Source organism: Gallinula chloropus, assembly GCF_964237585.1.
Source record: "Gallinula chloropus genome assembly, chromosome: 2".
NCBI lineage: Eukaryota > Metazoa > Chordata > Aves > Gruiformes > Rallidae > Gallinula > Gallinula chloropus.
This window is the reverse complement of record NC_140086.1, coordinates 9,513,487-9,539,318: the sequence shown is the minus strand read 5'-3', so window position 1 is coordinate 9,539,318 and position 25,832 is coordinate 9,513,487. Positions and strand designations below refer to the sequence as shown.

General features: G+C 38.9%; 1 protein-coding gene across 1 annotated transcript in view; it reads left to right on the top strand.

The window, feature by feature from the left end:
- Positions 1 to 25,832, top strand: part of TG (thyroglobulin) — a gene marked incomplete at both ends in the record, with an annotated part of 159,750 nt that overhangs the window by 52,964 nt on the left and 80,954 nt on the right. Inside the window, 10 exons of the mRNA XM_084280248.1 lie at positions 161 to 226; positions 1,373 to 1,453; positions 3,466 to 3,603; positions 5,215 to 5,391; positions 6,371 to 6,482; positions 7,047 to 7,126; positions 8,854 to 8,997; positions 11,552 to 11,617; positions 23,203 to 23,337; positions 24,357 to 24,521. Of these exons, the coding sequence (XP_084136374.1) occupies positions 161 to 226; positions 1,373 to 1,453; positions 3,466 to 3,603; positions 5,215 to 5,391; positions 6,371 to 6,482; positions 7,047 to 7,126; positions 8,854 to 8,997; positions 11,552 to 11,617; positions 23,203 to 23,337; positions 24,357 to 24,521 (1,164 nt within the window). The remainder of the gene's footprint in view (positions 1 to 160; positions 227 to 1,372; positions 1,454 to 3,465; positions 3,604 to 5,214; positions 5,392 to 6,370; positions 6,483 to 7,046; positions 7,127 to 8,853; positions 8,998 to 11,551; positions 11,618 to 23,202; positions 23,338 to 24,356; positions 24,522 to 25,832) is intronic.

Here is a 25,832-nt window from a genome sequence, read left to right as displayed (position 1 = left end):
GGTCACAGACTAGCATCATAACACCTGGGACCTTCTTTCTTAGGGTCTTGTAGTGTCAATTAGATGATGCTAGCGTTGTGCTTTTGATGCAATTACTGAGCATTTCAATACTACCTGTTTAATTTGAGCAGCTACTCTAACAAACTTTTTTCTTTGTTAGCTTCTAAGTTGGCAGAAGATGCAGAAGGAAAGTTTGCTACCTTTCAGCAAGTTTATCTGTGGAAAGGTGAGTCACAGGAGTTTTTTTGAAAGCATGTGAGAAAGCTTGCAACAAAACAGTAGGCTTCTGATAAACTGTAGGAAGTGGCAAATGTGTGTTCTTTAATTGCAGCATCATTCTTACTGCATTTTATACACGACACTTCTCAAAAGCCTTTTCTGACAGGGATGGGTGTAATCTGGAGTAATTCACAGAATCACAGAATTACAAGGTTGGAAAAGACCTTTAAGATGATCAAGTCCAACCGTTCCTGTCCTATGCTAAACCCTATCCCTAAGTACCTCATCTACCCTTTTTTTAAACACATCCAGGGATGGTGACTCAACCACCTCCCTGGGCAGCCTGTTCCAGGCCCTGACAACTCTTTCAGTGAAAAATTTTTTTCCTAATATCTAATCTGAACCTGCCCTGGCACAGTTTTGTGCCATTTCCTCTTGTCCTGTCACCTGGCTGAAGAGACCATCACACACCTTTCTACAAACTCCTTTCAGGTAATTGAAGGCAGTGATAAGGTCTCCCCTCAGCCTCCTCTTCTGCAGGTTAAACATCTCCAGCTTCCTCAGCCATTCCTCATAGGATTTGCCCTCCAGCCCCTTCACCAGCCTTATTGCTTTTCTGTGGACATGCTAATTCTGCTACTGTCTCTTCCAAGAAATTTGGGTAAATTTGTGTATCTGAGAATATACTTTATAACTTGTAATAGCTATGAAAAATGGTGCTGTGATGGAGACATTTACTTTGATCCCATTAGTGTCCAGTTACCACAATAATTTGGCATCTTATATATCACTAGATTGATTACTTTTATTAGTATTGTTGTTTTTGCAATTTCCTTTCTGAATGTCACAGATTACATGGCAGGACCTGCACACATGATTTGTGACACTGCTTTATAAATGCACATAGTCTCCAGAGCACCAGTACTGAATGCATAGTGATTGTGGATATGGCATTTGCCTTTGTCCTCCAAACAGTGTGTTTTGGTTTAGGTTCTTCCCAGAGTTACACATAAGTGGTTTTCCTCATTTTGATTCATCAGTTGGTAGTACCACCTAAGAAGTTTTCCTAAATGATGCACTTTGAGGGCGATCTTGTCTTGTGGAAGAAAAATAAAGGGAATTATTATGCTTTTTAATTCCTGTTGTGTTTCAGGCTCTGATATGGTCACACGGACTAAGATGTCTGCATGTGATACTACCACTTTGAAGACAGAGAAAGACCTAACATTGTCAGGTATTATGGGAAGGGCTGTTAGATAAGTCAGCAAAAGATAGCAGAGGGACTTACAGAATTTAATGAAATAGTACTATATATTGCCATAGATGTGCCATAATGATACAGGTGATGTGAAGACCAGAGGATTTCTCTTAGGGAGGAACTCTGATACAAGTTTGAGAGAGACATTCAAAGCATAAGCCTTCTCTTTTTATGGTTTCTACCTTCCCAAGCCAGGCTGGAAATGGAAGTGTTAAAATGTTTTGTGAAAGCGTGTTCTTTCTGTCTTACTAAACTCTAAAGACTCAAGAAATGTTATTTGGCTGGGAAAAAATTTAGTATCAACTCAGGAATCAAAACCTTACCCTGGGTTCTTTGGCATATTTACCATTACAGACAATATGGATGCAAATATAATGCTTAGAGGAAATCACAACTGTTTATTCCATGCACGATGAAAGTGAGGGACCTCTGAATTTCTCTAGCTCCTTTATTATACCAAGGTCTGCTTTTCATTGTGATAAGTCACGTATATAATCCAAAATAAGTTTTAATAAATTGCTAGAGTACTTTTGAGGCATCAGCACGATCATACTAAGAGAAAGAGAGCAGTGGAGCCTCCTAAGAGCATTTTAGCTCATCTCTAAAGAACTGCAACTTTTGTTGAGCAGCTTTAACGAATATGCGATTTAATACATGTAAAATCCTAACATGAGGTGAATCACTGCTTTTGCTTATGTCATTTGAAAGAAAGATAAAACAAAATGAGAAAAAACTGCACTTAATACAGTGGGTAAAATTCTCTTACGTTTACCTGCCAAGGCAGGAGTGAGCCCTCAGGGTTCTCCGTTTACCTTGCTTCAGGTGATGATATTGTGAAAACCTGAAGTTATGCAAGGAATGCAATTTCTTCCTCCATCCCTTAGTCATGACATAATCTGTTTCAAGAGGAACTGAAATTGAAGTTAAGTCTTGAAAGGTGACAAGACTGATAAGTCACCTTTTTAAAAAAGTTCTGGATACATCTGGGAAAACATCTACAGAACTTTTATTCCTTCATGATCATCCCCAAAACATGTCATGACATTATCCTTTCTGTTTTCTGATAAAAAAAATCAAATCTATTATGTACTTCCAGCATGTCAGAAGGTTCTTGAGCATTTCAACTGCAATCATCACCTTGTCTTTTCTTTCCTATTTTTATTTTTTGGCTGGTTGTTTCAGTGCATATTTGATTGAATAACAGAAACTCTCACAACATTGAAGTAACAGGATGAGACCTGCTGATAGCATTTGATAATAAAAAGGTGTTTATGAAGAAATTTGTAAGAGGTCATTGAAGAATGTCCATTTCTTTTAAAATTTTACTTGGTCCCTTATTCAAAGGGATGAGTTTGGAAACAACCCAAGACAGCTGTGATTGTTTCAGAGGGAGCTCAGGAGATATAAAGCATTCTATAGATGTCTAAAGATCAGAGGCAGGTGACAGACAACAGTAATTTAATGTGGTGTGTGGGACCATAAACTAGGAGAAATAAGGTTAAATGACTGAAATAGGTATTAGGCTTGTTATGAAAGCTTTTAACACTGAGAGGAGTAAAATCTTCTCAAGGGAATATAAGGAAATTGCTAAATTTTGGTTTAATATGACTAAATTGATTGAGGTATTTTTAACATCCTCTGAGGCACCATACTTCTCTGTTAGGCTTATATGTTGCATGACAGAGTAGAGAGAACCTTTTTATTTCTGGGCACTGTGATTTTCATCTAGTTTTTGGGTGGTAGGAATAGTCTGACAATTTTGTATCGTACTGCACAGCTCAGTAAGGATGCATTGTCTACACAATAACTGTGGGTGGACAGTTCTGTTATTAAAAGCAGCCTTTGGTGTATGCTAGCCCCACAAATTGTTGCAGCTGTTTTACCATGAAAGGCAGAATTATATATATAAATACATTTAATTTATTCCAGATCATAGTTAGGGTTTTTTTTTTGGATTTGAGCAGTTTGTTTGTTTGTTTGAATCTCAGATTCCACAAAGGATCTTTTCTACCTAATGGACAACAGCCGGATACAAAACGACCAGAACTATTCTCTCCCTTACCAGCAGTATTGGATCTTCAGGCAGAAGTACTCAGCAGAGGAAGCTGTGCTTTGGTGTCTCACACGTAAGACATCTTGGGAGACTGTTATTCTGTAGGGAAAATAATGAATTAGAATGTTTTTATAGGTATTTTAATCATGATGGGTGGGAACTCAGGACTTCAAGATGTTTCTTGAAAAAAACACAGTTTTCATGGAAGTTGCTAATGTGGCCACCTGGTTCTTCCTTACAGCCTATGACTACTGTAGCAATAAGGGTTCTCAGCAAGAGAAGCAGAAGATACAGCTTTAGGCAGTACTCTGCTGGTTTTGAAGGGTACTCCTCCAAATAGATAGATGACGTGGTGGTAAAAGGAGAAGGTAAAATTGAGATATTTGGGGTTAATGTTCAAGAAAATTTTGGTGTGATACATGGAGGAGTTTCTAGCTCTGACAACAAGGAACTGAGAGTACTATACAGTCCACAAACATGACTGTGAGAGTTCGTTTGACCTATGCACATTTAAAAATAAGAATTGACATACGTATTTGCACAAGTAATTGCCACGGAAATGGGTTTGACAGGTTTGTTTCTTCTCTGAAAATGCATTATTATCTGAGAGAAAATTTCAGTGCAAATTGCTACAAACAAACAGCTTAACCAATTAGTTCTAGAAGTTATTTATATTATGAAAAAAACTTCCTAAGAGATTATAGACTTCATTGTCCTTTTTAGTCCTTAAAGTACGAGGCCCATGACTGATCACAGAATCACAGAATCACAAGGTTGGAAGAGACCTTTGAAGATCATCAAGTCCAAACATTCCTATCCTATGCTGAACCATATCCCTAAGTACTTCATCAACCCTTTTTTTGAACACATCCAGGGAAGGTGACTCAACCCCCTCCCTGGGCAGCCTGTTCCAGGCCCTCACAACTCTTTCAGTAAAAAATTTTTTCTAATATCAAATCTAAACCTGCCCTGGCACAGCTTCATTCCATTTCCCCTTGTCCTATCTCCTGTCACCTGGCTGAAGAGACCATCACCCACCTCTCTACAACCTCCCTTCAGGTAGCTGTAGGGTGGTGATAAGGTCTTCCCTCAACCTCCTCTTCTCCAAGCTAAACAGCCCCATCTCCCTCAGCCGCTCCTCATATGATTTGCCCTCCAGCCCCTTCCCCAGCCTGGTTGCCCTTCTCTGCACTTGCTTGAGGACCTCAATGTCCTTCTTATGGTGAGGAGCCCAGAACCGCACACAGTACTTGAGGTGCAGCCTCACCAATGTCAAGTACAGGGGCACAATTACCTCCCTAGACCTCCCTAGATGGACAGTTCTTTTATGATTATACAGTTTGTATGTAAAATTCATTAAAAAAAAAAAAAAGCAAGAGATATCTTCACGAGCCAGCTGGTGACATCAGTACACTAGGGTAATGCTTGTCACAGCTGGGGAATGTATCTTCCATTTCACTGTGGTTTATCCTCTTTTGTGTGCTCCTTAGGTAAGGCTGCTCTTCAACATCGCTACAAACAGGATCTGTCCCTGTTCCTCTTGGACCATAATAGAATAATATTGACATTGTCCCTTTTCATTGTTTATGGATGGGTAGCTTTAAGTGAGCTGGAGACATGAAAAGGAACAGAGAGGGGAATAAACCCTTGCATGTGTGTGACTGTTAGTAACTTCATTTCCTAGGCTGTGCAGAAGAAGATGAGTTTTGTCAAATGGCAGATCTTCAGAACACCTCAGACACATACTTTGTGTGCACCCTGTATCCAGAGGCCCAGATTTGTGATGGCAGCATCGATCAAATACCGGAAAACTGTCGAACCGTGCTACCCCAGCAACCACAGACATTGTACCGTAAAATAGGCAAGTTGGGGGATTTGAATGTGTAATGATGAAAGCCAATGCTCTGACTTCTGATTCAGAGGTTAAAAGTCTGAATGCATGAATGAATGCTGGGATGTGATGGGGCGAGGGAGGATGTGATGGGGCAGGAGAGGGTCAAGCTGTTCTGGGTAGGATTTTTCATTTTCCATTCAGAATGGAAAGATATTAACCCTGTGTTCCACTCTCCACCTCAGTTATTCCCCATACAGAGAGGTCAAGGGTAGCTCATATAATTTGTATACCTGGTTTTAAATCCTTTTATAATGTGAGTGAAATGGGAATGTCATTAAGATATCACCAATACCATTTTCAACCATTAAAATTTCCATTGTAGTGAAGCAATGCAAGAATTTAAGGTTGTTGAGTGTAATTTTTTAATTTAGTTTTTTAAAAAAGCAAATTCAGAATTATAGACATGTGGATTTAAACCCCTGGTCTTTAAATGGTTTTGAACTTCAATGATTTTCTCATAGAGCTGATGTGAGCAGGCTGGACCTTTTATCAGTGTACAGGAACATACACTTTTGCTGTGAAAAATGTAGGGTCCAGTGAATGCAACCATTAAACTGTATCTTTTTGGGGAGCTCAAAGTGCAGCAAAAGTGAATTAAGGCATGGATACACTGGAGTCTTCCAATCTGGTGTTGTTCCCCAGTATTTGGACCTTGAGGAAGGAGTAATGTCAATACAGGTCTCAGAAACAGAAGTCCTGATAAGGAAGTCTTTCCTTGGCAATGTATTTTTAGTTTTTAGAGCCTTCACTTGTCGGATTTTTTGTTCATTTTCAGCTTAACCATCAAATGTTTACTGTGACAATGTAAAAAATACCTTTTGATGGATCAAGACCATTGTAGCATAGAGATATAAACTTTATCCTTACCATATGACTACTTGACCAGTATATGTAAATTACAAGGTTAAGATGATTTTTCCAAATATGTCTTTCTTCTTCCTTCCAGTCACTCTAAAAAGTTCTGTGAAGAGCTTCTACACACGTGTACAATTCCAAAAAGTAACTGGTATTTCAGTGAGGAATAAGACTGACCTGAGCAGAAAAGCTGTTTCAGATGGGTAGGACATGACTGTTCCTTTGTTTTTAATGGAAGTTTAATTGTACGTGGAATACCAAGGCCCTGTTATGCAGGTGAAGGGGATTGGACATATTGATCCAAGAAAAGTGTATTATTTGAGAATATTTAAGAAAAAAGAAAAAAGCATGTAAATTAAAGGAAATATATAGTTGAGTTATAAATAGTAATGCATATAATTAGTCATTATATCTATGTCATTTATTACTTACAGTGCTATTGAATTGCTAGTTGGCCGGTTAAATCCCTTGGCAATAGTACAAGGAATTAATGTAAGCTGATATTTTCAGGGCAGATATCAAAGTACAAATCTAGTATATTGTATGTAGTCTGGTAGATGTATACTGATGGAACATAATTTCATCTATAAACAGAAAATGTATGGAAGTGTAACTGCACAGTGAGAACCATGAGGTTGTCTTACTGTGAAAGGAATCCCTACATGTTCTTGGTGTCCCTCTCCCCTGTCCAGTATCCTCTCTCCCTTCTCCATGGCAGAGGCAGATTACTACTGGTAGTAAAGGTAATGATGTTTTTCCTTTCCCAGCTTTTTTGAGTGTGAGCGTTGGTGTGATGCTGACCCCTGTTGCACAGGATTTGGCTTTTTTAATGACTCCCAGGAATCAGGTATTTTTATTTTAAAAATAATTTCAGTCTTCCTTCATCTCTACAACTTTATCACTTTTGCTGTGAAGGGCACTTTAAAGGTGCTTACAGATCTTACACAACTCTCTTCAGTGCCTTTTTGAGTAATCCTAACCTTTTCTAGAAGTCTAAACATACTCCACATCTCAGAAATTAAGAAAACTTCATGAGAATGAGTCTGTAAGATGCTGCTGTTCCAACAGCATGAAATTCAAACTCCAAGAAACTGTTACTTCTCAATTATCAACCTCCCTTCCAAAATGTTAGTTGAATTATTATTTTTTTAAATTCTGTTTTTATTTTGGTTTTGCCTTTTCGCTTTCTTTGATGTCGGAACTTCTCTGCTGCCAAATTTTAGTCTCTTACTTGAGGAAGACTGGGGATAGAGGTTGTCTATCTTCTCCTCCTTAGTGTTTTAGTTATTTAAGACCTCTTAAGTAGCATTCCTGATAGTTTGAGGATTTCAGATCTTTAAAAATACTTGTAACTTGAAAGACATTGGAAAATCAAACATTTTACTCACCTGAGATGTCTAAGTTAAGGGGCGTTGTCACTCTATGCCCCCTCTATAGTCAGCTGAGGAATGTACAGACACAACTATAAGACTTTAGGATTAAGAATTTTGGCTAACTGAATCCTGTTCTAGATACAATTTTCTTTTCCTTCACTGTCTGTAAAGGAAGTGTTCTCTTTAAAAGAAAGTCTCTAGCAGGTGTTTCACATTGGATGCTGTCCAGGTCAGAGTAAATGAAATATTTTTAATATTTTATCCCAGATTTAAGCTACTAAAATGACCAGCCTTGTTTTCAAAAGTGTCATGTGCTGATCAGCTCTCCCCGAGGCCATTAGGATGTACTGGTTTTGCAGTTCATTTGTGAATTTGGAACACTTCGTAAATTCGTATTTTTAATTACCTTTTTTGTTGACCAAAGTTTTCAGTCGTCAAAAATGAGCCGCTTGGAAAATTAATCCAATGTAGTTTAGATTGGAATGACTATGCAAATCAAAAACCAGTTGACAGTTTTCATACCTACATGTGACCATGTGAAATTTGAAGTCTTAACTGAATATGAATTTAAGCTTCTTTAAATAATTCTAAAATAAATTAAGGATTTTAAAGCATTGAACATGCAAACCTGACACCTCTTCACTTATCTGATTAGTACTTATTATCTGTGGCATTTCAGATGTCCAGTCCTGGCATTCATATAGTCAAGAGAACTTTCAATAGTGATTTTAACATGAGCTAGGATAAGTCTTCAGTGAAACTGGTAGCTGTGTTTTGTTCGGGTACAGAAATATTTGCATTAGGCCTTTGAAAAGCAGAATTTCTATCTTGATGTAAGTAGGGGCTGTGTTTCAACAAACATGCAGGGTTTTAATTTCCAGGATTGCATTAACTGGAAAGGGCTGCTTTCCTGAAAGAAGAGGTCCTGATCTTTGCTCAGCAGAAATATTCCTAGAGACCCTAATAGGTTATAGTGTTGGTTACCCACCTTCCCTCATATTGAATTGATTGTGATTTTTCAACACTCTTTTCAACAGCAGTAAAACTTGGCCCATTTTAAGTATTTCCCTCCTTTGATTTCTAGCCAGTGGAATTCCATTTAACACTCAGAGGAACTGTGCTGTATTTACTTTCCTCAAAACAGTACCTAGAAGAGGAAATTTTTCCTCATCGTTTCTATAACCACGTATTTCCCTGGCAGGTGGAAAGATCGTGTGCCTGACTCTGAACAGCCTAGGTATCCAGACATGTGCTGAGGAAGCAAGAAGTGCTTGGCAAATTTCAAACTGTAGCTCACCAGATGCTGCAGTCAGAATACACCCGTTCGGATGGTATCAAAAGCCTGGTAAGTGGTGACGGGACACATGGCTTTTCCAACTGATTTCTACATTTATTATTTAACTTCAATGTATAGAAGCTTCAGCTTTCAGATGGAAGACACATTTGCAAAGATCAGAAATAGACAAGGCGGGCAAATATGTGCAAGGAAAAGAAAGGTGCAATTTAATCTCCATTTGAATAGAAAAGAAATAGAATTACCTCAAAGAGGTGTAATTTAGTTTCTTAGATTGTATGGGAGACCTGCAGCCAGTGTTGGAACCCACAAGTGTTCTGCCTCTTTAAACAGCCCTAATCAGGTCATCGTTCTTTGTTTCTCACTGCCTGGCTTATGGTGTGGATGCATAACTTCAGAAGGTTTGGCTTTGTTATGGGATTTAAAATTAACTTTCAGCTGATTTGGTAAAGAAAAGGCCAAGACCAAATTCCAAGGTTGCACTGTATTCTTCAAGCAGTAAGAAGCCAATCCATGTTTAAACAGAAGTTGTGAGAGGTCTGGTTATTCCCTCAAGAGGAATCAAAACCACTCCTTTTTTTCCAAAGCAAAAAATTTCAATGCGTTTGTCTTTTGTCATACTCCTGGGTGGGTCAAGTTCAACTTTGTTAAGCTTTGATTTAACTTAACTGAAACAATGAGGAAAAGAAATTCCTGACTGACTGCATCCCCCTTTATGGGAGGATAGCCTGTTATAAAATGTACTTGGTCAGAACCTTACTGAACCTTACTGTCCCTCCATCATGGGGGGCAGGTCTTCATGTTGACAAAATCAGGGAAAAAAATCAATAAAATTCCTGCTTTTAAACTGCCTTAGTTCTTGGCAAGTAAAGAATTGATATCTGAGTAGAGAGGGGAGGCATGAAGTGTGGATTTATACTGTCCAGTGTGTAGAGACAATCTTGGTAAACTTGGAAAACTGTCATTCACACTGGAAGTGTATAAAATATGAACTTTATCCTAAGCTTTTTGAAGTCCTAGGCTGGCACTCTGCTCCCTAGACCATTCATTTCCTCCCCCATTGGAGTAACCCTTGTTAAAGAGGAGACAGCACGGAGTTGAGGGGGCACCACAGAAGCTTAAAGGGTTTCCCAGATCCTCATTGTGGGCTTGGAGAAGGATAAGCTGAGGATGAAAGGAACGGAACAATAGGCCTGACAAAGCAGGCAATGGCAGGAGCATGTGGATAGGGGGAACTGAGAAACTGATGGGGTAAGAATGAAGAATGGTAGAAAGACGAAGTGAAGAGGAGGCATAGATACACTTCCACTTCTAGGAAGAGTTTTTCCTCTAGTTGAGAAAGAACCAAATTAAAATAAAGTATCTTGCTCGTTTCATGGACAAAGGGATGATGAAGATGAGGTTGGGGTATATGCAAAGAGGGGAGTGTTAGGAGAGACGGTGACATTTCCTTACGTAATTAGGAAGCTTCAGATGTGTTTCCACTAGAACACACGACAAGGCACAGATGTTTATGCAAATGGAGATATTTGCAGACAAAAATTTGTATCAGTTGTGCTGGTGTGTTGGGGGTCTGGGAACCACGAAGAGGAACAAGAAAGCTCTGAGACTAAAAGGGAAAATGAGTAAAATCTGAAGGAGGAATTTACTGTAGGCAGTGGAACGTTAGCATGAAGCAGGTCTTTGGTTTTAGTCCAGTCTGCTGTTGTAGGAGGCACTTGTGTCTCTGCTTTTCATAGTATGTTACATTGACATATGAGCTGTTTGCCAGTGTGGCTTTGCTCATTAGTAATATGACTTCATATGTATAGTCATAGTTGCAGCTCAGTCAACGAGGAACATATAGTAACACTTTCTTTAAAGAGGGTTCTGGATAGCCCCAATTCTTCTACTCCTGTCAAAGCAAGTGGTAAAAATCCTGAATTTTAAGAAATATCCATTGGTTACATGAGTGAACAATCAAAAGTGGAAGAAGCAAATGGAAAGTCGTATCGGTCTTCAACTTCTGTAGGAATGGTGGTTTATTTTGTCTTAGTAGAGAATTTAAAACTAACTTGATTTGCCAAAGCGTTTTACAAAATACAAATACACAGGGGGAAAATCTTATTTTTTATCTAAAATTACAAAATTTTTAAGTGAAATGTTAACAAATGAAAAGTTTCATGTGTGGAAAATATGACTCTTTATTTGAATTTGAATTTTAAAAGCTTTCTGTTAGAAAATTACTTGTTCCTAATTCTCCTTTTGAGAAATTCCAGTTTGCTAATAAAGAAGCAGAAAAAAATCTCGTGTCTCTTGTGATATAGGAAAGCAAATATAGAATATATGGAAAAATCACAGTCCTGAAAGGAGTTCTTCATAAATAACTGTATTTTAAAAAGTGTTTGTAGGAATATTTATAAATTCAGAAATTTAGAGAACTCTGGTTTCATGTAGAAACTCAAAAGGATTAGATAGCAAAGCAGCTTACCTGTGGTGTTTGTTGTGAGAAGGTGCAATATTTACTTCCCAGAAGTAATGCTGGAAATACTAAGATTTCAATTAAATTTTAAATGTTCAAGAGTTATTGTTTTCAAAACTTTTTTTTTATTTTTTCTGCTTTTAGATGACTTGAAGAACACCATGTCTAACCTGTGTCCACCTGTTAGTTTACTTCTCAGGCCAGAAAATGGTAAGTGTATTCACATATTAAGCCAAAACCAGGACATATCCTCTATTTTTTATATATTACTTAAAGATCACACTTTATTGAATTGTTTGTGAGTTTATTCACTTACGTATTTTTTATTAATTATGTATAATTTAAATGGAAAAAATGTAATCCAGAATGCTAGCTTAATATCTCTCAAACTCACTGCCACAAGAGGTCACCGAGGCAAAATAGTTGGCAGGATTCATGAAGAAATTTATCACAGCATAATAGGATATTATATCATTTATAAGCATGGATGTCACATCATTTTCATTGGATATATCTTCATATATTAGTGCAGTGGACAATGAAGAAAAGCTCTGGCAAAGGTAGCCTCTTGGAAAGCTGTTACTGCATTATTGTCCACTCTTGTGGGGTCTCTAGTGCCTTTCTTGTAGCATCTGATGCTTCTCAGGTTGGTAAGGGATGACAGGCTAGATAAATCACCAGCAGTTTCTTTCAGTAATGCTGAATGCAAGGACTGACTGTGAGTTTTCAAATAGACAGAAACAATTGCTATAGAGACTCAAAGGCAAATCTAGGCAAACCCAAGAAGATGAAAGTGACAATTCCTTTCATAAATTAGTACAGGTTTATACTGCTTTATAAGTGGTGGTACAGAAGGATGATAAGCTCAACTACCCTTACTCCTTGTTTGTGGTTTCCTGCAAGCATGGGACTATTGTCTCCGAGGTTATTCAGAAATGGATCACGAGAAATGTAGTATTTGAGGGGTATGTTAAGTCCCACTTTTGAAGAGATGCTGTAATTTGCTATGACATCATCTTTTTTAGTATCAGGAAGAAAAAACTATTTCAGATGTGCAGTAAATTAATCTTATGGAGCTCACATGTTCTTTTCAAAGTGGGTGGATCCTCTTAAAAAATGAAACTCAACAACTGTCTTTCGGGGCTTTGTATTTATTGCCCCCTAAACATGTATGCAAATTGTCAACAGCTACAGGCTTCCCTGATGTGTCCTTTCCAGAAATACACAGCATATCTGCTAAATGCTGCATATAACGGAAAGGAAGCAGGTTGACTAGTCATTAGATAACTCCATTTAACCCTCAATTGAGACTGAAATTGAGAAGTCTGTCCAGTTCAGTTCTTGATTGTGTGTTTGGTTTGAGCAAATTTGTTACCCTGTTTCTGTCTTGTCTTTTCTTAAACCATACACAACTGGGCTTTCAGGAGACGGTTAATACTCACTACTGAGTTTGAAATTTGGCACTAACTGTTTCATCCCCATATCTGTAACTACCAGTAATGATAATGCTCAGATAATTTCTGTTATTAGTAGAATTTGTGCTTTTATAGTGATTCTTTTAATGTAATAGAAAGAAAATACCTATCTTTATAGGTAAGCAGAAGTAATTTTTGTCTGAAATGTTGGGAGATTGGGCAATTCAACCCGTTTGAAAAGTTTTTTTCCCATGGCATGTACAAAAGTGCTTTATTAAACCTTTCTACCTCCACTATGCAGCTTTGTAGAAATATTGTAATTTTTCTTTTGTTTTTCTTGCTTTCCTATTTTCTAGGAAAAGAGTGACCTAAATAGCACTTAAGGGAATTGCACCTTCCCATCTGTCACTTGCTCTCTGCTCTCAAGATCTCTCAGAACTTAGCCACTGCAAGTGAGGGACTCATCTTAGTCTTAGTAGCAATCTTGATCAATCTCACCCATTTCCAGGTCATCTTTCCAAATGCAGAGGTACTAGCTATGTCTCTGGTTTGCAAAGGTCTAGTTAACCACACAAATGAGCAGACCCACACATGGAGAGGCAGGGTTCTGGATTGGAGTGGAGACGTCAGTGAGTTACAAAGAGAACAACTAGCCTGGATATCAAATTAGCACTGGTATCCTCTACTCTTTGGGTTTCCAGTGTGTGTGGCAACACATTCAAAATGCAACTGAGCACCATCTGTCCTTCTTATGTTCTGCCTCATTTTGATAGTAGAAGTACCAGCATGGTTATTTAGGTCAGATTGCTATCTCTCCTGTGTTGTCAGACATTTGGAAAAATTTTTAAAAACATTGTTTCCAAACCCTTTATGATTCTCTATGTTATATTAATATATGCTATAGAAGATGAATGGGTTTAGAATTGGGCATCAGAGTGACTGAATTTGCTGCGCTGTGGCATTGCTTCTACAAGGGGAAAAAAATACCCCAATACTGTGACTCCCGTGTGGTAACCAGATGGTATGTGTGAGAAAATGTCCTATTTAAAGGGCACTATTGTGTGTGTATAGGTATTTATATATGTGTGTGTTTGTGTGCATGTAAGCTTATATATATAAAACTTTCCATCAAAGGATCAAAAACATACTTAAATACTTTGCCAGAAAGCTCTGTGAAATAAGTTAATGTTACGTCCAAGCGACAGTTTACTGAGGCACAATTAAGGCCTATATTTTAATAGGCAACTACTGCATTTGACTGCTGCATTTTCTAGCTAGACAGTCTGCAACGCTTGGGAGAGAGTGCCCAGCACTTTGCTTCATCCTGTTTTCGGTCTAGATACAGAGCATTCCTTCACTCCAGTCTGTGGTGTTTCCAGCCCTGATGCCTTGTAAAGAGACCCAGATTAACGGAGTTATTTTCAGTCTTGTGGGAAGTAAATGCTTCGCTTGTTTTCCTCATCTCTCTTCTTGATAGACATGGTAAGGAATTGCAGCAGCATTGAACAGTGTAAAAAGCCTCAAAAGGAAGGGTTTCTACAAATGCGTGGGCAGCAAAAGAAAGAGTAGAGAAAATGTGGGTCTGCTGCTGAATGGGGCAGGAGACTTGATGACAACGGATACAGAAAAGGCTGAGGCACTTTGTGCTTTCTCCACTTCAGTCTTTACTGGCAAATCCATCTGTCAGGCCATTAAAACCAAGGGGAAAGACTGCACAAAGGAAGATTTTCCCTCAGTGAAGGAGGATCAGGCTAGAGAGCAAGCTAGGCACACAGGCTCATTGGGGCCTGTTGTGATGCACCCAAAAGTGCAAAGGGAGCTGTTTGATGTCATTGTGAGACCACCCTCAACTACCTTTGAAAGGCCCTCATGATGGCTGGGAAGAAAGCAAATGTCCCCTCTGCCTTCAAGAAGGGCAAGAAAGAAGTCCCAGGGAACAACTGAGGCTTCTCAGCCTCACCTTGATCTCTGGGAAGGTAGTAGAACAACTGATCATAAATAATTTCCAGTAATGTTAAGAACAAGAAGGTGGTTGGAGGTAGTCAACGTGCATTTATGCAAGAGAAAATCATGTCTGATCAACCAGACAGTCTTCTACAGCCAGGTGACTAAGTGGAGTGAAGAACTGTGGGTATTGTTTATCTTGACTTCAGAAAAACTGCTGATCTCACATAACATCCTCAGAGAAACTGATGAAGTAAGGTCTAGATAAACCAACAGTGAGGTGGACTAAATGCTGGCTAAACTGCTGGCCACAGCATTGTAATCCAGCTGGAGGGTAGTCACTGCTGTACCCAGAGTGTTGATTTTGGGCTCATACTGTTTCATGTCTTGAATGGGACAGAAACTCACTTGCAGTGAGTTTGTAGATGACAACTGGTTGGGAAGGTTGACAGACCAGATGAGTATGTTGCCATTCAGAGGAATCTCAACAGCCTGGAGAAATGGGCAGACATATCTTACATCAAGCTGTCTTCCATCAAGTATTTTGCTATCTCTGTCTGAAAACTGGTTAGGGCCTGCATCTAGCACTTGTATGTTGAAGCTGTTTTAATGTTTAGCCTTCTGAGAAACAGGTCTTCTCTCCCATGTTCACAGCAGACTAAACATTAAAACAGCTTCTTCAGAACTAGATTGTCTGGTTTTGGACTGTCACCAGAATTTGTCTCATTTTCTATGTTGTTTAATCTCACTGGCTGGTTGGTTGGTTGTTTTTTTTAATTTGGTTTTGTTTTTTCAAAGCTTGCATATACAGTCTTAAACTGCCCGAAGTCAGCAAGGGACAGCTAGAATAAATTAATTTACCTTAATATCTGCCTGAAGGCAGAAAGCCTTGAGCCAAGGAAGGGCAAGGTACTATCCAGCACAGTTAATCCCACCATGCACAAAGAGGACTTCTGTTGCAGTCACTACATGCTTAGGAATTGAAAAGATGTGACCAAATTCTTTTGTTTCACCCAAAAATCTACAGGAGTTTCCTTCACTGAATCTCAACCTAAGTAAATTGAACAAAAAATTTTTTGTTTTCCTTCTTATCCTCAATCTGAGCTTTTGAAGATATTCACAAACAATAATCTTCATAAAACCTCTAGATCATTGAATCTTCAACAGCAAAAATAATTTTCTGTACTGGCTTCTTATCGTGCCCTGTCATAGAGCTGCCTGCAACCACCAGGGACATGCAAGTAAATCCCTTCTGTATAAGGCAAACCTCAGAATCAATAGGTTGGAAAAGACCCTTGAGATCTTTGAGTCCAACTGTACCTGCCCTCTACTAAACCATATCCCCTAAGCACCTTTTTTACCTTTATTTTAAATACATCCAAGGTTGGTGGGTGACTCAACCCCCTTCCTGGGCAGCCTGTTCCAGTGCCCTACAACCCTTTCAGTGAAAAAATTTTTCCCAGCATCTAATCTGACCCTGCCCTGGTGCAGCTTGAGTCCATTCCCCCTTGTCCTATCACCTGTCACTTGGGCAAAGAAACCAACTCCCATCTCTCTACAACCTCCTTTCAGGTAATTGTAGATGGTGATAAGGTCTCCGCTCAGCCTCCTCTTCTCCAGCCTAAACAACCCCAGCTCCCTCAGCTGCTACTCATAAGATTTGACCTCCTGACCCTTCACCAGCCTGATTGCCCTTTTCTGGACATACTCCAGGACCTTGATGTCTTTCTTGTAGAGTGATGCAGCAGAAGGCAAGGCTTGAGGTTCTTCCAGTCCTTTGCATTGTACCAGATTATTCATCCAGAAACCCACTGTACACTGTCATTCCTCTCAACAGCCTGAGGCTCCTGGTTGAGTTCTTCTCCTGCAAGCATTTCTACATGCATTAGTTACCACATTAGTCTGCAAAACATGGGGGTTAAGTGCTCTGCAATGCCTGTAGGTTGCTGCAGTCTGGCAGGAGACAGGTGAGATGCACACTTTTAGCTGAATCCTTGTTGCTTTCTTGTGGCTTCAACATCTCTTGCCTATTTGTATTCTTGCAATACCCTTTCTGATATAAGGTTATATGATATAATATACACACACACTCTCTCTCTCTCTCTCTCTCCAAGTTGTCTTTGTCACTAATCTGTAGTGTGCTTAACTGAATGTGTGGTTTCCATCTTGAAACGAATGCTTTTACTTGTACTTTCATCACGTGGAGCAGAGCACGCTCCTGCTGGTCTGCTGTGATTTCCACATAGTTCCTCTTATCTGAGAAGTAATGCTAGAAAAATAGATAACCTGGGAAAATCCGACTTGTTATGTATGGAGAAAAAATCCGACTTGTTATGTATGGAGCATTTTTTTCCTCTGAATGTCATCACATGCTGTGATGACATTGAGTATAGGACCATCTGTGGCAAGTTTCAGGTATGGTCTGTGACCTTTAAGGATGGGAGTACAGCTGTTGTTTTAACACTGCCCATGCTGAAAGTGCTAATATATCATGCTGCAGTCTTGGCTTACTAACATTCATGTTTAAATAACAACTCCACTGGGTTGTGTGAATAAGGATGAATGTTAGGTACAAGAGAAAATAGTCAGGTCTCATAATCAGGTTTGATACAGAACTTTCTGCAGACAGCTGTAAGATACAGGCAGATAAGAAATTAACAAGGAATTATACATTGATATATATGATATATTTAATTGTGTAATGAAATAATTCACAGGATTTTGAGCTGTGAAAGGGGTTTTTTGTCTTTCCATTAAGACTGAAAGAAGCAAATCAGTCTATGAAACATTACCTGGTTTTTTAGAAGGAATACTGAAAGCAAAGGAAGGAATTTCTGAAAGCAAAATGGAAAGCCTGCCAGTATTCCCACACATGTGGAAGGGAGGAATGACACTGACATATAACTTCTCCTTTTATACTTTATTATGAGATTTATGAATTGCGTGCTGTCATTTTCCCCTATGAAGAGAGGCTAAAGTAACTGGGCTTGCTTAGCCTAGAGAAGAGAAGGCTGCGGGAGGACCTCATTGTAGCCTTCCAGTACCAGAAGGGAGCAGAGAAACAGGAGGGGAATCAACTTTTAAAAGGGTAGATAATCACAAGACAAGGGGGAATGGACTAAAGCTAAAGGAGAGAAGGTTTAGATTAGATATTAGGGGGAAGTTCTTGACAGAGAGAGTGGTGAGTTGCTGGAACAGGCTGCCCAGACAGGTGGTGGATGCCCCATCCTTGGAGGTGTTCAAGGCCAGGTTGGATGGAGCCCTGGGCAACCTTGTGTAGCTCCAGGCCTGGAGGTTGGTGTCCCTGCCTGTGGCAGGGGGGTTGGAACTCTGTGATCCTTGGGGTCCCTTACAACCCAGACCAGTCTATGATTCTATGATTATCAAAATTTTAATGTGTCTATGGGTTCCTTGGTTTTCAATAGGTTATTTAGATTTGGCTACTGCAGGTAGGCAATGGCCCTTAAATAGTGATCTCTGCATGGGACTGCAGATCGTACACAGAAATGTGTGGAGGGGTCATATGGGTTCTTTTCTCACTGTATACAAATCAAATAATTCACTGACAACCCACTGAGAGGTATGGATGTCACGATCTGCAGGGCCCTTCCTGTTTCTGCCTCCTGGCATGCCCTAGTGATCTGCAGTTGGTCTCTTAGTGCGGGCTGAGCAGTGGCTATGGGATTTTCCGACACAGGAATAAATTTCCCATTGAGCTCTCTCAGCATATGGGGTATTTCCATTCTCGACAGAGATGCTGACGGTAGTACAGGGGGCTGATACAACTGCCTGTGGTGATTAATAGTATCACTTGTCTTCCTGTTTTCCCACAATGCTGAGTGTATGTCAGAGAGATGTTTGGTGTGAAACAAAGACCACATTTTTAATCCGTCCTTGGAAATAGATCTACCATATCCCGATACAGCATATTAGACCTCTAGTGTAGGATTACTCTGTCTTTAGTCTTAAATTCAATTTTTATTCTGTTTGTAAACATGAAGATTTAGCCTTTTGAAAACAGTTTATTTTAAACCTGGATAAATATCTGGTACAGTTTTAGTGTCCTATTATTAACTTATTTTCTATAATTGCCACTACTGAAGGAAGCAAAAACCTTAACATGAGCATATCAAAATTGCTCAATGTTAAAAGCTATAAATAACACATTTGTTTGTTTGAGAGGTGTTTGTCTGAGGTGTGATTATAGCTATTATACAGCAGTTTTAAGAAAATCATTCATTTTGAGTTATTCAGATCTCAGTGGATGGACAAAAATGAGAAGCAGCTGTATTTTAGAAAAAAGTATATTTTCTGCAGGTCATCTCGGAGTTGAAGATTTGCTGTTTTTGGAGATTATTGGTATGCAGACAGATTAGGAGTCTTCACTGAAAAAAACCCTCAGAATGACAGGAATACAAAGCACTGTGTTCAGTCTGAAAGCATGTTTTTGGCTTGAGTTGGGGCTATTAAATAGGCTTACAAATTTCAGAATTAAGATCAAGATTTGTCATAAATTAGGCATACTGGACCCTGACTTATGTACCTTCTTAACCTCACGTTAACCTCATCTGATTTATGCACCTCCTCAACTTCATGAGCTTTCTTCTAAATTTAGCTTTTTATTTTATTGCACTTCTGTATCTTCATTTCCTTATATAAAATGTCAAATTTTCCTGCAAACTAAGAACTGACCCCTCTTTGCTTCTACTGAAGTCAGTGATGAAACTTTTGTTGACTTTAAGAAAAGGATTTTATAATGTCACTGCCTGTGAATGTGGGAGACTGAACTCTGTGCCCCTAGGAAATCTGTTCCAGTCTTGTGATCTTATGACCTGAGTGGGAACAGAGTAAGGTCAGTGCAAGTCCTTTTGCAAATCCAGCCTTAAACCTTGCCTACCCAAACAAGAACATCTGGAAGAGAGTGGCTCCTCTGTATGGGCCATCTATAATTTTGCAATAAAAGTTACAGAGCTGGCTGGATTCAGAGCGCTGTAATTATCCAATCAAAGCACTTTCCAAAATGTGGTTTGGAAGGTCAGAACTTAACCTATATATATAAACCAGAAATGTCTTCTAGCCCATCAGGTGCACTCTGCATTTTCAGCAAAGCGGTGCCAGTTTGCAGCTGTGTGCCTTGAGAGCTGTTTCTACATGAGGCAAGTTGAGATCAGCCATGGAAAGTTCTACTTTGCCCATGCAACAAAGTGGGTTTGTGTGGCTGTAGGTACTGCTGGATGCACTGCCAGGAGAAGGGAAGAAGGAAGCAAGTAATAGCCAAAATATCTTTTCCAAGTAACTGCTGGCTGGTAGTGTCTGCGATGGTGCCTTTGACAGCTCTGGGTTAAAGGGCTTTGCTCTGTCATTGCAGTAAGAGTTAGTGTTTCTGCTTTTATCTGTGCCTGGGGTCAGCCAGGTAGAAGATTGGAAAAGGACAGCTTTGGAAGTCTCAGTATATAAATCTGATCCATGATTAATCCAGAACTGAGGAGAAAGAAAACCACCACAAATGTCCAACTAATCCAAAAACTAACCCCTGTCGGTAGTAGGAGGTTGCAAGGGTTACTTCTGTGAGTTGGAGTGAAAAATAAGCAAAATAAAATGTGTTTTAGGTATGAATGTATGATCTATGGATGCTTATGAATGTTTGATCTGTGGATGTCTATGATACCATGCTCAGTATATAACTATGAGGAAGCTAGCCAGGAGTTTAGGGCATGGCTCAGGAACTATCTGGGCATTGGTGATCTCTGTGTGGTGAGCAATTGCACTGTGCATCACTTGTCTTGTATATTCTTATCATGATCATCATCATCATCTTACTTTTTTGTCATATTCAACTGTCTTTATTTCAAGCCATGATTTTTACTCTTTCTCCTCCCCAGATAATCTCCAGAGAGATTATGGGAAAACAGAGAGGATGGCATGGTCAATTCTTCATCACTTACAGAGTTTTTAAGTATCTTTCAAAAGAAATGCCACAAACTGTAGCACCCTACATCACTCTAGGTGTAAATGCTGAAATTTTCTAACATGAGTCATACAATAGGTCATATTAGATGCTTTTAAAATAGAGAAAACATTGACATATGAAATGTAATAATTTCCACATGACTACAATCACTGTGTTCCTTTAAAATAATTGAACAGTTAGTGCTTAAGGAAAAGAAAAAAATTAAGTGCATTGGGTCTGTTCCACAAGTCAGGCTGTGATGGCAAGGTCATTGCTCACTTACCAGTTCAGACTCCCTCTAAATACAGTGCTGATGATGACTTTGCTACTCTCTGATGTCAAATGGTCTTTCATATATGACAGTGCAATACCATATTAACCTTCTATACTTAGCTGGAGACTTTCAGCTTCTTTCTCTTGGAAAATATGACCCCAAACATAACAGGAATAGAATGACTTTGAAGTCGTTGAACAGGACCCATGGAACCCAGTGCTGCTTTCTTGCCTCTAGTTCACAAGTGTGATCTGGGGTTGGTCTGTTTGGGAAGGTCTATGGAGTACAGTATGCATGCTCATCACTCCATCAGATGTTTTCTTCAGCAAAGGTGAGAGCAAAGGAGCTAACACTAATGGAAGAGCCTTGGCAATCATGATAGCACATCAGGTTTTTTTCAGCTTGTTCTCTGGGAAATAACCTGTGCCTGAGGTTTACACTTCCTTGGGAATGATTTACCTTGCAAAACCAAAGACTTCTGGCATCAACATAAAGCCCTGGGTTGTGCCAGTGCCTTGTGTTTTCATGAATTATTTGAAACAGAATAATTTTGAAATCTAATTCAGTTGTAGTTATTCCCTGCCTATTTACTCAAGAAATGATGCAACCAGGATAGTCCGTGGTCTGTTTCAAGTTTTGGGTTCTCATGAACCGGACAAGTATATCAACACTAGGATTTCCAAGTTTTAGGGAGGGCATGCCACATCCATGATTGCATGAACCCCAGATTCAGCTTCAGATTTGATGTTGGGTGGTATGGTCACAGCTGTCCATCTGTGAGGAGGGGAAGGAAGGAAACTTCGGCCACTTTTGCAAGTTATGGTATCTCAGAAGACTTAAAGAAATCTTTGCTGAAATGAATGATCACAACTTTTGCATCTGTGTGGTATATGAACTCGAGCTACAGGGCAAGATCTGCTCACCAGGAATAGCAAGAAAGCAGCTGTCTCAGCTCTTTCCTCACCCTGCAATTATATGGAGAGGGCAACACCAACCTTCTGTTTAGGACTGGGTGGCCACAGCAGGGCCCTTTTGCTTTTAAAACATATTGAACTGTTGAAAGAAACTAAAATAATTAAAGGCCCATTCTTTCCCAAGTCTTCTTGGTTTATTTTTGTGCACAAAACTGAGAGCCTGCAGATATTTTTATCTGCTTGTGTATGAGAAAAGAATGTTTGTGGCATTTTTTAAAGCCACTGTGAGACAGAAAAATAATTTTTGATGAACACTGGAGTCAGGAGCTATGTGTATGCTCACACATGTATTCACATGTTTACATGTATGTATATATATATGAATATATATACATGTGTATATATACGTATTTGTGTATATGTGTATATATACATATGAAATAGAATTAAATCCTAATTATTTAGCACTTACATGACATTAGAACAGTTCATAGAATTTTGTGTAATTCTGTGAAATTCTAGGAAATCAAAGTGAAGACAAAATATAGCATTTGTGAAAACAATTGTCTCATTTTCACTTAGTCTATAAGGTCATGGTTTGCTCTCCTTATGTAGATGCACGAAGGCAACATAAACATTTCAATTTCAGCTACTCAGGTGAGGTTCCCTATACAGACAACATGGACATCTGGTGATTTGTCTCATCCTAAAGTGTGATGGAGTGTGTAGTAAAACTGTCCATTCCTCCTGATGCTACAAAGGGTCTGGTGTAATTAACTCAGATGTAGTCATCTACCTTGAAGGTGACTGAGGTGAAGCCTGCCTTAGGAAATCACCTCTCATTTTCCATACTGATATGGATATCTGCTGGAGGTTCTGGGAATTCTCAGTCACATGAAAGATCCCCACTTGCTTTCCAAGGAGTTATTGGCTGTACCTGCTCAGGAGCTCATGTGCAAGCATTATGACCCACGTCCTTTAGTGTAACTAGGCCTGTTCAGAAACCTTTTATTTAATAACTTGAATTTACACACAAACCTGGATGAAGCTGCTCCCCATTTACCTCTTTATTAACTGAAAACCTATGTAAACCCAGTTATACATGACATCTGAAGGTGGGACTGGATATATCAGAGGCCTCTGGATATTATATTTCCTTTATTCCCACTTGATGCTAAGGAAGGTGAAAGTCTTTCATTGGGGAACTCTCCGGTGCTTTTACATCTATATTATTTTCCTGTGAATGTTTTTACTGATTCCTTTATTTGTATTTTTCTTTTGTATGGTTCATTTTACAGAGTATTCAGATATATGGCAACTGTTAAATGTATCCTCTGTTCTCATGGATTCATCCATCTCAAACTTTGAAGTTGTGCAAGTTAGCAGAGAAATATCCAGTGACTTCTCCACTGTGAGAGACTTCTGTCTATCTGGTAAGAAATAGTTTTTCTTAGCTTTACAGAAAACACTGGCTTGTGAGCCTGAAAAATCAAGAGCAACTTCTCCACACTTCCGACACAGATACATTGATTTTACTTGTTTTTAAACAACTGTGTCTGAATGTGAGAGAAGGTACCTGAAATAGTTTATGTAATGAAAGATCCTGAAATAGTTTATGTAATGAAAGATACAATAGACAAAAAAATGCCATACAGTAATTGTAGAATTTTGACCTTTCTGGAGCACAGAGTTCTCTTGTTTCTCCAGGAACTTTACAACTTGGAGAATATTATAGAGAATAATAAAAGGGATGGTGTCACTATTTTCTAAACAATAGTTAAAGGAAGCTCATTGTGTAAGGCAGATGGGAGAACTACCTGCTTTAATCAGCAGCCTGACTAGACAGCAGAGTGCTTTAACTTCACATGACTAGCAAATCTTCAAATCCCACAGAACAGTAGAAGTAAGGAAAAGTCAATTTTTGTCCCCACCTGCTGCAGAAGATGGTCCTTGGAATGGTCTCATTTTCTGAAGTAGATGGTCTTCACCTTAATAAGGTGATCAGTGTAAATTTTCCCCCTTTTCCTGTAACTGCTGGAAGATGTCTTTCTAAAGGAAAATGTTGGACACCCATCTCTGCGTGCAAACTGGGATGACTGAGGGGGTCACTTTTCTTACTCTGAAACCTTCCCCTGGACTTCCCTGGGGAGTGGTTGAGTTCAACTGAGCTCCTCAGTACTGTAATAGTTCTCTTAAAACCTGTGATACCTGCTCTTTTGCTGTATTGTTCCATTTTAAAGCCAATATAACCTTTGGTCCTTTGGCTATTTTGGACAATGTTCTGGGAATCTGGGGACATTTATGCCCCTTTATTCTGCTTTATAGCTACTTCATATCCTTGTTGCTTGACCTGTTGTAAACCCTTTCTTTTAAGCATGTTATAAGAGTGTCATATAAAATACTTTGAGAATACATTTTTATCTGCTCCTCTTCTTCACATTTCACCTCACAGCTTGTTCAAAGAATCAGTCATGTACGGTGGTTACACTGGAAATTCAGCCTTCAGCAGTAAGATGCCTTTTCTACCCTGACACACAGATATGCACACACAGCTTGCAAGGACACAGCTGCCGGGTTTTACTCAAAGAGCCAGCTACCTATATCTATAGGAGGCAAGGTAAGAGCAGGTTAAGGATGTGGGGGAAAGAACTCGACTGTGGTGGCCTGTGCATGATTCTTATGAATGGCAGCGTAAGAAAATACACAGTAGACATAAAGCAATACAGATGTCTCCTAATCAGTTGTCTATTACTTCTTCAGTAGAGCTGCAGCCAAGCTGGATGGGAAAATGTCCCCAAATAATTTTTATTAAAATGAAAAAAAATCACAGTGTTATCATCTCATGTTGAAGCAGATATAATAAAGGAAGTCTGATCTATGAAAGATGTTTTGGAAAGTGCAAAATAGAAAAAAAAAACAAAGGACCAGTAATGAATGTCCAGCTTCTTCCTTTTCATTTACAGATATTTCTAAATCTTCTTCCTTTTAAATTCTGAGAATAACACAAGGAGTTTGAAAACCCACAGTACAATCAATTGAAAGTCTTAAGGACTATCTCTGGACATACAGAACCAAAATACCTCAAACCTCTAAACCAAGATGAACTAATATTTTAAACAAGTGAAAATTATTTAAGAGAAGTTGTGTAGACAAGTAATATTCTAATTTTTTTATATTATTATTTGTAACTCTAAGTGTTGTTGTTTTTCCCCCTTGATTTTAAAAGACGCTGCTTTCCTTTCGTGTAACACTGATTATTTCTTTTATTAGAAGTAGGTAGAAACACGGTAAAAATAGAGGGAAGGGAAGAAATATTTCCTTTTCCCTGAGATTACTATGAAGAATTGACAAATCAATGAGAATCTTCTAATTTCAAACCCGATGAGAGAAAATGGGGCCTGTCATTGTCAAGTGAACAAAAATCACAGACTGAGATGTAATAGGTAGACTTCTGTGTTTGTATATTTATGTACAGTTTTGCTTTTAGTCACTTGACTTAGAATTTGGTCTCCTCCCCACCAAATTCATTATTAGGGAGAGAAATAGTACAAGGTATCAAGTAGATCTGTTTTAAAGTAAGGTATTATTGAAAAACCTCTTTGGATACGCAGCCTATGATTCAGATAATCCTTATATTAAAAAAAAAAGGGACCAAACTATAATCCCAAAATATTTCATAATTTTCTGCAAACAAAAAATAGATTCAGATAGCAACTATGTTTGATCTAACATATAGATACCTGCATAAGTTCTGTGGAAGAAAATGGCAGCACTCACCATAGAGTGTAAAGCAAAGAGATGGTGATGAAGGCCCTCTGGTACCCTAAAGTCTTGTGTTCCCTTCTCATGCATGAAGTAAGCACGCATGTGCCTCATTCACTTAAACTGAGAACTCGCACTGCTGCTTCCCACTTCAAGGCTGTAGGTA